At 40.6% G+C, this 11844-nt stretch overlaps 1 protein-coding gene and 1 pseudogene across 1 annotated transcript; both read right to left on the bottom strand.

Moving 5' to 3' along the window:
* Positions 1 to 4895: 4895 nt before the first annotated feature.
* Positions 4896 to 9829, bottom strand: BMP15 (bone morphogenetic protein 15). Its single transcript, XM_045860652.1, has 2 exons — positions 9481 to 9829; positions 4896 to 5752 (listed from the first exon to the last, which is right to left on the bottom strand). The coding sequence occupies exons 1-2, from the start codon at positions 9806 to 9808 to the stop codon at positions 4896 to 4898; spliced, it is 1185 nt and encodes a 394-aa protein (XP_045716608.1). The 5' UTR covers positions 9809 to 9829.
* A 1081-nt stretch (positions 9830 to 10910) lies between these two features.
* Positions 10911 to 11091, bottom strand: LOC123832847 (annotated as a pseudogene).
* Between the last annotated feature and the right edge of the window lie 753 nt (positions 11092 to 11844).

Below are 11844 nucleotides of genomic sequence, written 5' to 3'. Positions count from 1 at the left end.
GAGAGTCCCAAAGAAGTGGGACCCAAGGAAGCACACACCAAGGCACATCATAATTACATTACCCAAGATGAAAAATAAGGAATCTTAAAAACAGTGAGAGAAAAGGAGACAGTTACCTACAGAGGAGCTCCCATGAGACTATCAGCTGATTTCTCAAAAGAAATCTTATAGGCAAGAAGGGGCTGGAAAGAAGTATTCAAAATCATGAAAAGCAAGGACCTCCATCCAAGATTACTCTATCCAGCAAAGCTTTCATTTAGAATGGAAGGGCAGATAAAGTGCTTCCCAGATAAGATCAAGTTTAAGGAGTTCATCATCACCTACCCCTTATAATATGAAATGTTAAAGGGACTTATTTAAGAATATAAGATGAAAACTATGAATAATACAAGGGCAATAAAAACATATATATCAATTGAATCTAAAAAAACAAACTGAGCAAATGAGAAGAGTAGAGACAGAATCGTGAATATGGAGAGTGTTTTGATGGTTGCCAGATGGGGGGAAGGGAGAGAGTGGATGAAGAAGCAAGGGGATTAGGAAGTATAAATAGGGGTTACAGAATAGCCATGGGGGTGTAAAGTACAATATAAGAAAGGGAGTAGGCAAAGAATCTATATGCATGAACCATGGACATGAACAGTGGTGTGGGGACTGCCCAAAGGAGTGGGCAGTGCTGAGTGGAGGGGGGCAAAGAAAGAAAAATTGGGACAACTGTAATAGTATAACCAATGAAGTAAAGAATAAAATGTTTAAAAAAATTCATATGAAAATACAAGTGGCCCAGAATAGCATAAACAATCTTTGTAAAGAAAAAAATATTTGGAGGAATCACATTTCTCAATTGTATAACTTGCACAAAGTAACAGTCATCAAGACAGTGCTGTTCTGGCATAAAACAGACATATGGATCAATGGAACAAAATTGACATTCTAGAAATAAACCCTTATATTTATGGTCAATTTTTGATAAGGTACCAAGACAATTACATGAAAAAAAATTAGTGTTTTCAACAAATGGTACTGTGACAACTGCAAATCTATGTAAAAATAAGTGAAGTTAGACCATAACCTCATACCATCTGAATAAATTAATTAAACTGGAATAACACCTAATGTTAAAGTTGAGACTATAAAAACTCTTAGAAAAAGACATAGGTGTATAAATCCCCATGACCTTGGATTATTCATTGCTTTTTAGGTAACACCAGAAGCACAAGCAATAAAAGATAAAAGTAGAAAAATTGGATTTCTTTCAAATTTAAAACTTTTTTATTTAAGGATACCATCAAGAAAGCTAAAAGGCAGCTCATAGAATATATTTGCCAATCATACATCTGATACAGGGACTAATATCTAAAATCTATTAAGAATTTTTACTAATCAACAATAAGAGATAACCCAATAAAAAACTGGGCAATGGCCCTGGCCAGGTGACTTTGCTTGGTTGAATCATTTTCCCATATACCAAAAGGCAGTGAGTTTTATTCCTGGTCAAGGCATATACCTAGGTTGCTAGTTCTATCCCTGTTTGGGGTACTTATGGGAGGCAGCTGAACAATGTTACTCTCTCACATAGAAGTCTCAGTCTCTCTCTCTCCCTCTCTCTCCCTCTCTCTCCCTCTCTCTCTCTCTCTCTCTCTCTCTCTCTCTCTCTCTCTCTCTCTCTCTCTCTCTCTCTCTCTCTCTCTCTCTCGTCTCCCCCTCTCCTTCCCTCCCTCCCTCTCTGTCTCTCTCTCTAGAATCAATGAAGGCATATCCTCAGATGAGGATTACAAAAAAAAAACTGGGCAAGTGACTTGAATAAATTTTTATCTAAAGAAGATGCAAAAGTTGCAAATAAGCACATGAAAAGATATTCAATATCATTAGTCATTAGGGAAGTGTGCCCAAACCACAGTGAAATACCATTTCACTTCCACTAATATGATTAAAATGAAAAAGACAATAACAAGTATAGGTGAGGATGTGGATAAATTGAATGCCTCGCTCATACACTGCTGGATTGTAAAATCGTGCAGTCACTTTGGAAAACAATTTAGCTGTTTCTCAAAGTGTTAAACATAGTTACCATATGATTCAGCATTACTACTCCACTTCATAATGCTGTTGGGAGAATTGACCAAAGACATGTGAAACTTTCTTTTACAAAATCAGGCACCCAAGTATTTGGTGGAACTGAAAATAAATTTTATCTGCTTCCCAACTTTGCTCAGTATTGGATGTAATATATTACCAAAGTAAATGCAACAAACAGAGCTCCAAGGTCAGTAACAACTTTAAATGCTTGCTCCTTTTGTGCCCATACAATGAATAGAGTTCTGGCTTATTCACTGAAAGAGCTGGGACAAGGTGGACTTTGTTTCCTTATTTTCCTTTCTGGGCCAAATAATCATTTCTCCCCACCCACCTGGGTAGACAGATTTCTCATCCACACACCCTCCTCCACTAACTAGCAAGCATGTCTCTTTTTCCCCAGAACAACATTTGAGGTATAGATGTCTTACTTCAGACTTGAGAAAAAGTGCTAAGCTGAAAGCAACATTTCAAAAGAAAAGTGAATTTATACCATCAGCCACAACTGACCCCATCCTTCTAGTGTTTTTTTTTTAATATTCTGACAACTCAGGGCTTACTAGATAATGGGGCCAATTAACCCTGAACCTACATAAATATATTAAGTTTCAGGTGTATTCAGGATTCACAAGGCTTGGAGACCATGGTATTCTGAAAATCTCAAAGAACACTAAGACACTGAACTCAGAATCTGGTCCTGTGACCAAAGTCTGTCTTCAGGCCTGTTACATATTTGTGCCTACCATAGGTAGGCTGGGGAAATGGCTAGACTAGAAACTCACATTTACTCTGCCATGTCAACTTGCAGCATATATGATTCCATGAACCTCTTATTCAAGAACACAGTTGTCGCATTCTATGGTAAATTGAATCATGATTTTGAAATGGGGCAAAATTAATAATGTTACTTTATATAAAAAATATCTTACATTTATTCCAATAGCAAATTAATGAAATATGTGAACATTGAAATATTACATGTCAGGAGGAATACAACCCTCACAAAATTTTTTTTAAGTGTCACTGTCCTATGTTTGAACCTATGTTTGTATCCACCAAGGATGTACTATGTGCTACTCTCCAGCAACATAGAAATGGGTAAAACACAATTGAAATTTTCAAAAGGAGCTCCATCTTAACCCTGGCTGGTATAGCTCAGTGGATAGAGCATAGGCTTGTGAATCAAAGGGTCCCTTGTTTGATTCCCAGTCAGGGCACATTCCTGTGTTGCTGGTCAGGTTCCCAGTAGGGGGCGCATGAGAGGCAACCACACATTGATGTTTCCCTCTCTCCTTCCCTTCACCTCTCTCTGAAAGTAAATAAAATCTTTATTTTTAAAAAAGAAGCTCCATCTTTTGGCCCCCCAAAATGTTAGACTGGAGTGTATTAAAGGAAAGCAAATAGTGCTATGTGAGCACAGAGTAGGGGGCACATACCTGAGTGTGGGATGTTATGGGAACATTGAGGATGTGCAGAGAAATTCCTGAGCTGATTGCCAGAGATATACTAAAGAAGATAGATGGACAAAAGGATGTTATAGAACAGTTCTTCAGGCAAAAGAATAAAATTTGTGTATTTATAAATGAGTAATTCAGTCTAGCAGGTGCCAATTTTTGAGAAAGAAGTCATAAAATGAGTTCATTTACAATGGATAGGAAAAAAGATGGATTTATATATTTATATTTAGCAAATACATGCATCCATCCTAAATCAGTCCCATCTCATTCCCAGAGACTGGCCATAAGACTAGTCAAGGAACAGTTGGGCAGGGAAAAGGCCTTATAGGCTTCTTCAAAGGGGCCCCTTGGGGATGCAGGACTATCTTAAGGGAATACTTCAAAGGAGCCTTTGGTCTCACTCTTGGGGATTAGAGTTCAGCAGCTGGTCATAGTTAAAGGAAATAAATTCCTCCTACCCATTCTCTCCCACACCTCAAAACATTCAAGATTCTCTTTAACAACAAAATGATTTATTTGTAACACAGCCCAGTTCCCATCACTTCAATACAGCATAAGAATAGAAAAGAGTTACATTGCAAGCATTACATTGTCCAAAGTAGAGCTCCATGCTTCCCAAAACAGGAAGGCCATCTCCCCCAGAGACTCATGCCCAGAGCCAAATTGAACTTGCACAAACAGGCAAGTCCAGAATGAAGCTTACCCTCAACATGATTCAGCTTCCCTCCACAGCACTTGAAGCTTTCTAACTGCAGCCTTCTCCCCCTCCCACCCCTATCCAGGCCAACTCCTAGCCTCTGAGACATTAGGGAACTCTCTATGTGGAAAATTAACAGGGGTGTAAGTGTTACACAAAACAAGACACTACCCTGTGAAATCTAGTGTTCCATAGAAAGGTTAAAATTACTCCCCTATACATAATCCTAATCATTAATGCAACTCTTTCCCTCTTTTTCTCCACCCCAAGTCTTCTAGAGAGCCTCAGGAGATGGAATACTAGAAGATCCCACCTTTCCCAGATCTTGGTAGGACAATCCCTAAACTTCTGCCATCATGGACTAGTGACTTTTAACAAAGTCACAATGAAATTGCAAGAAAATAGAGAGGACATATCCAAAGGAACATGTTACTCAATCATTAAGGTCTCTAACTAGTAGTCAAAACATACTGATGTTTGATATCAGAGCTGTTTTTATAACATGAGATCATAAATAGGGGAAGAGACAAGTAGCAACACTTAAGACAAGGAATAGAACCCACAGATTAGGTAGAGGATCACCTGCAGATTTAACATTGGTATTGGTTTCTTTTAAACCCTACTCCAATTTCTTGGGAAACCTAAGTTACCTGTACCTGTGGTTGTCACCTGCATGTACAGGACTGGGCAATCATATCCTTATACTCCTTGTACAATATACTACCATTAGCCTCAACCAGAAGGATGCTAATGGGAGCATACTTATAAGGGACACAGGAGGGCTGAGGGACATTCTGGTCCACCATCTCATTGACAAGGTTCTGGATGATGGCATGATTGGGAGAATTGAGACCATAGCGTAGTACCCGAGGGCAGGCTCCCTTACAGTAGTTTGGTGTATAGAGGTTGGGAGCAATGATCCAGTGATCCCAGCCCAGCTGGTGGAAACTGACTTGGAAATGGTGGAGGGAACATTGGTTACTTTCAGACCCAACATGTTCCTGGGCGGGGCCAGGAATCTTAGATTTGATAATGGATGCTCGCCGTGCCCTATGCAGAAGAGAAGAGTCCCTTTTCTTAAACTCCTCTAGGCCTCTGGGTAGAAGTTTGGCCTTCTGAACACTTTTATGAGTGTCATTGAAGTAGAGTAACAAGAAGGCAGTGTCCAAGGATGGCATGTCATGCCAAGGAAGCTCAAGACCCTCACTACCTTTTTGCCGCTGACATATGAAGTGGAGTTGTAGAACCCTGTGCCCCTTGTGATCCCAGAGCCTTTGCTGAACAAGTTGTGTGATATCCATCTCTGTCCAAGCTTTGGATAACAGGGAAGGCTTTGAGGAACTTCTTCCTGAGAAAGGAGTGTGATTGCTTGGATTTTTCTGGACCCAGGGCTCCACATGGCATGAGAGGTAGAAGCCAGCTAGGTGGAGTTGATGGCGGTAAACCATAGTGGCTCTGACTAGTTGGTAGGCTATCTGGTTTGGTCTCAGAGGAAAGTCCAGGGTCTGTATATGCCAGGGGCCTGTATAAGTAATAGGAAACAAGAAAAAAGGATTAGATTCTTACCTGTAAGCCTGAATCTCTCTCTCACAAACCTTCTCAGTACACACTGACAGCTGTAAGCAGCCTTAAAATTAACTCAGGTTCATGATAATAGTTATTGTTCATTAAGCACTTACTAATATATTAGATGTTTTACATGCATTAGCTGTTTAACCTGCAATAGCCCTATGAGCTAGTTATTATCCCTATTTTATAGACAAAGAAATAAAGGCTCAGAGAAGCTATGCCAGAGGACATACAGCCAGTGTGTGGTAGAATCAAGATTTGAGCCCAAGCCTGTTTCTCTTAAGGAGAGAAAATGTGTCTTATTTTTAGTTCACTCGCAGCACTAGGCTGAAAAAACTCTCAAATATAGAATTATGTTTTGTGTATATTATATATGTGGGAGAAGATCAATCATGTTATTAGTTGATTATTAAACATGACCAATTAAAAGAATTGTTGAGAAATAAATGAATTAAGAATGAGTCCTCATGTCATACCATTATATAGATTCAGCTTTGGGGTGACAGTCCAATATTGGGGGCCAGGACCTGCCATCACTTCAAATCCAGGGTCAAGATGCCACAAAATAATTTTGTTTATCTACACCTAGCTGGGACAGCTGTTTTACCATGTCTGCCTTCTACTTTAAGAATTGCTTCTTGAGCAGCTATTCCTTCTTGGATATTAACCCTTAGTCACTGCTTTTTCTACTTATTACTGGAAATGATTCTTCCTTACCCCATTCATTGTACCACCATTCCTCTAAATAACATTGTCAACAAGACCTTGATTATATAAATATTTTGTTTGCATGCCTCCTAGTGATTAAGAGTTTTAATCTAAACCATAATGCTGATAGCTCGAGGCCAAAGGTGTTGGAAGTTGGGGTCTGCAGTGCTCTGAACTTCTGCATCCCCTCCTGGCAAAGGTCAAGAATGAAGGTGACAAAAACCAGACATTGCAGAGAAAGCCTTCTTTCATCTTCAAAGATTTTATCACTAAACATTTGCATGCTAATTTACATATTACTCATGTAACTGCAGGGAATTCACAAGCCTGGTCTTCTTCTGTAGACCTGAGGCTTTTAACATAGAAGCTCTTTAATGTCTTCATGCATTAGGGTATTTTTTTTAAAGGTCAGGCTCCAACTAATGCTCATTAAACCCTCAAGTTTGGGGCACTGGACATCATTCACACAAGGCCAAAGCCAGGCTTGTATTTGCTTTCTCAAGTTACTCCAGACTCACATCCTACCATAATCTTGCCAAGAGGCCCGCCCATACACGGGCCCCGCCCTGCCCGAAAAGGAATCCAACCCAACCTCTATCTAGCAGGCTGTCTGGTGAGGAACACTGCCCTTTCCTTTCAGACTTTGACATCATATATTTCCTGAAGCAGGGTGGGGTTGCTAAGGGTCAGAGTCAGAAGGGTGCACTCAGAAGTTTTCAGGGAAATGGCTGACTCACACATCCTGTGTAATTGAACCTGGCATAGCTCTCCCAGCAAGCTCAATTCAGCTGGATCATCTCCTGATGGAAAAAATCAGGCTCCGCTCTCTAGTCATCCATTCTAGATTTTTTCGAGTCCCTAGATGTACCATAGTCAGACCAGGACACCGGTTTACTTCTAAGTACCTTGCTTTCACACCTCATATCATTTGTATGAACTTGATGTCTGCTGAACTAAGGTATGAACTCTAGAGCCCTTAGAATAGTTTACAAATCCCTGTCTCTCATTAGCCTCATATCCTGCCATTCTCCACAAGGCTCACTAGGCTCCAGCCATACTCACCTTCCTTCTGTTCTTCAAGTGTGCTTCCACACTCTAGGACTTTGTACATGTTGTTTCCTTGGCCTAAATCAGACTTCTGTCTACTCTTCTCATGCCTAGCTTCTTATTTTACAAATCTCAACTCAAATGTCATCACTTCAGAGATGCCTTCCCTGACAATCCCATGTAAAGGGAGGATTTCTTTGCTATTCTTTATCAAAACAACTTGTTTCATTCTTTGATGGCACTTAACACAATTTGCTGTTTCAGTGTTTACTTATTTGTCTCACCCATAAGAGCCACGCTTATCTTGATCACAGCTGTGTGCTGGCACCTAGATAAGTACCTATAACTTAGTAGGTGCTGAATAAATATTTGTTGAGTGAATTCCCACCCCACCAAGCTACTTTCCTTTTCCTTAAACAGAATGCACTTCCCTGTCTGTATTCATAGTCTCCTTACTCCTTCTTTAAGGTCCAGCTTAAATACCACCTCCTCAAGGAGGCCTTTCTGACTGTCTCCCTGCTCCCCTTTCTTTGCTTTAAGCAGTGACCCATTTCTTCTTTGGGGTTCTGGGAACCCTACTGCTTATCCTTTTCAAATCACTTATTATGCTGTAACACCATTATGGGATCTAGAGGTCAGGGTAGCAGCTATTTGCCTCTTTATACCCAACCCAAACAAAGTGCCTGATGTCCCATTCTCCACAAGGCTGTGTTGTGGAATCAGCACAGCAGAGTGATTAACATTAAAAGCACAAGCTCTGGAGCCTGAAAGCCTTGGCTTCACACCTAATTACTAGCTGTATTACATTGAGTCAGTTACCTTAAGTGTAAGTTTCTTTACCTATAAAATGAGTAGGTTAATAGTATCTACCTCATATGATAGTAGTGAGGATTAAGGGAAATAATATTTGTATTTTTCCCAATGCCTGGCACGTTTACTGTATGGTAAGCTCACAGTAAAGGTTAGCTAGTGGTATTTTGTTGTTTTTTTGTTTGTTTTTTGTTTGTTTGTTTGTTTTTTGCTTGGAGGAGGGAGTGTAAATCCTGTCATCATCTGAGACTAGCAAAGGCCCAAAATTTATCTTGCCAGAGATTCCCAAGATTTCCCAGAAGTTGATGACTATCTATCTGCATTCCCTAGAGTACCCTGCACTTGGGAGCCCACTGCTGTCCTGGAACTGTGTCTAATGAAGATGTTTAAAGCAGAATTAAGCACAGTGGGAACAAAGGCAATTCCAAAATACATTTGGTACCAAAAACCCAATGTAGCACCATGGTCTAAATTGAAAAACTGCTTGGTATACAAGGATATTGAGGTACAATATTTAAACACTAGAGAAGTTATGAACAGACTTTAGAATCAAACAGACTTGAGCTCAAATCCTAGTTTCTGCCACCCACTGTCTGTGTGACCTCTGCAAGTTATTTAACTTCTCTGTGCTTTATTTTTTATCTTTAAAAATTAGGCTAATTGCTTCATAACAGCTAATGATAGTGGCTGTCATTAAGGATGTCCTTTCTGAGGCTTTGTAAATTTCCCTAGTTCAGCATTCTGTACTCTTTGTCTTCTAAGAATAAAACATGAAAAGCCCTCCACAAGAATGTATATGGATATTTCTTAATTACAATTTTTCAGTGATATAACAAGAAGCACATATTTCTTTGAAAGATAGGAGTTGACATATCAGTTGCTCTGGGACCTGGGAGCGATTCCCCAACACAATCTGTTCTTAAGTTGGGCCCCTAAAGGGTAGTGTGATTGGAGCCAGCTTTTCCCAAGTTTGCAATTCTTTGAAAAACCAAGCCTGAGAAAACAACCTGCCTACCAGGCAATGAAACCTGACAGTCAACTCACAGATCCTTCTTTCTCTAAACTCCCCCTCATTTCTCTCCCCCACCCCCAGGATAGTATGGTATAATAACTCACCTCTGAGAGTCCTTGCTACATTGGCCAAGGGCCTCACCAGCCTCACCATGGTGGCCCCAATTGTGCGGTTCTCCCTAGGGTGCCCATGTGCATCAGCTGAACGCTGGTACAACTCCAGCATGTACCTCATGGGATGCCCTTGGACCTCTGGCTTCCTCTGTTGCTTGCCAGGGGCTTCTTCTAGTAGCTCTTGAATCAGGGGCAAGGTAGGGACCTCAGCAAGGAGAGCAGTAGAGGGCTGCCCTACCTTTGCCATTTGGCCTCTGTGTTCCATAAAAAGTACCAGTCCCCAAAGAAGAAGAATTCTAATGATGCTGAAGAGGACCATCTTGAAAGGCTTGGTGTTTAGCAACACGTTCTAGCCAAAGCCAAAAGATGTCACTCTTTCTCTTTCCTTTCATACAGATAACTGCATCTTGGCTCCACAACCACAAAGGGTAGGGCAAGAAAAAAATGAAAGGCAGGTAGGCCCTGTGTTGCTTCCTCTGCGAGGATCTTCTGGACCAAATGAGGTCTCCTAACTAGGCCTCTTTGCATCAGAACAAATAGAAACAGCAGGTGGGACAAGGCATCATGCACCCACACCTACTCCCCAGGACTGGGAACAAGATAGCACTTATTTGGAGGCTGAGGTAACCTAAAAGGAAAGTCCATTCTAGGACCTGCCCCCTTACCTTATCCGCTAGGATGAAAAGAAGCATCCCTATGTGCTCTGCTTCACAGCTTTAAAGGAAGTCTCTTAATCAGTCCTTAAAGGGCCAGAGGGCTCCTGCTCCCATTCCACTTCCATATAGTACTATCTCTAGTGCAGCATTTCCCAAAACTTGGTCTTGGTCTGCTGATGACTTGCAATGAAGCTATATTTGGTGACTTGTAAGAATGCAAACTTCTAGGTCCCTAGGAATCTTAACAAATGCTCCAAGAAGTTCCTGTAAACACTAAAATATGGAAGCCACTATGCAAATGTGGCTGCTGGAGCTTGAAGAAGATGCCTTAACAGTAGTTCTCAATATTGACTGTACATTGGAATCACTTGGGAGAGCTTTAACTATCACAGATGCCTGGGTACCATCCGCTAAGGTTCTGATGTATGGGTTAGGGGTGTTACCAGGGCACCACAATCTTTCAAGTTCTGCAGGTGATTTTAATGTGCGGCCCCACTTGAGTACCCTGATTTGGAACTTTCTGGTTTACCACAGAAGGTGTTGAGATCCTGAGTTGGCTTCATCAGAGAAGCCTGGGGTGATAGAAGATGAATCTGTAGAAGCTGGCTGGGAACTCATCTAGCTTGGCTGGATAATGGGAAGCAGCACGGCTGGGTCAGTTTAGTTAAGGCTGCCCAGACCATGATACTGCAGAAAAATGGTAGGTGGAGTTGTGGTTCTGCCTAAGGAGAAGCAGTTTGTTGGGGCTCTAAGCAGAAGGTGGGCAGGAGGTCAAGCCATGGGTCTAGGAGATGATGAGGCAGGCCTGATTGGTGAGAGACCTTTATGTCATACCAAGAATATGTATGAACAGGTACCATTATTGTGGAAAAGGCATGGACATCTTCTGACAAGCTGATAAGAACAGTTACAACACTTGATCGTAGCCAAAAGGCCGAGAAGTGATGGGCATTGTAATCACACTGGACTTCCCACAGTGTGCTAGTTCTGGTCTCCTGATCTTTAGAGAGGCAGCCAAGAAGCCTCTCTGTTCTCCATATCTGCACTGTTCCTCCCTCCTCCTTACCCTCTCCTTTGAATTGTGATTCTGTCTCTTATTAGCTGTAACTTTACTTCTCCAAAGCAAATTTCTTTATTTCCCTCAGCCTCAGTCTTCTCAGCTGTAAAATGAAAATAACATGTTTTATCTCACAGGTTGTTGTAAGGATAAAAGGAAATAATCTATGTTAATTGCACAAACCCAATTAGACACAGGACATTTTTCCCTTTCTCTATTGTTTTCTAACATGGCCTTGGTCCCTGGCATGTATTGTAAAACAAAAGGCCTGTGTATATGGGTCTCTTAGGTCTGGACTCAAATACCAATTCAAACACTTGTTAGCCAGGTGACTTTAGGCAAGGTTTCTCCTAGCCTGAGTTTCTTCATCTAAACTGTTAGTTCCTTTACAGAGTTATTGTGAGAATATTATATATATATATTATATATATATAATATATATGTATGTATTATATACAATAATATACAAAGGATATAAACAGATAATTCACAGAATGCAAAACCTGAATGACAAAAATATACAAAAATATGTAATAAAATCAGAAAAACACAATTTTAAACCACATAAGATACAATTCCATACCTGTTGAATTGGCAGCATATTAAAAATGTGATGCTATTAAGTTCAGGTGAGGATATAGA

The sequence above is a fragment of the Phyllostomus hastatus genome, unplaced genomic scaffold (assembly GCF_019186645.2).
Source record: "Phyllostomus hastatus isolate PE091 unplaced genomic scaffold, TTU_PhHast_1.1 phas_scaffold_200, whole genome shotgun sequence".
NCBI lineage: Eukaryota > Metazoa > Chordata > Mammalia > Chiroptera > Phyllostomidae > Phyllostomus > Phyllostomus hastatus.
Note: the sequence above shows the minus strand (reverse complement) of the source record. Positions and strands in the feature narration are given on the sequence as shown.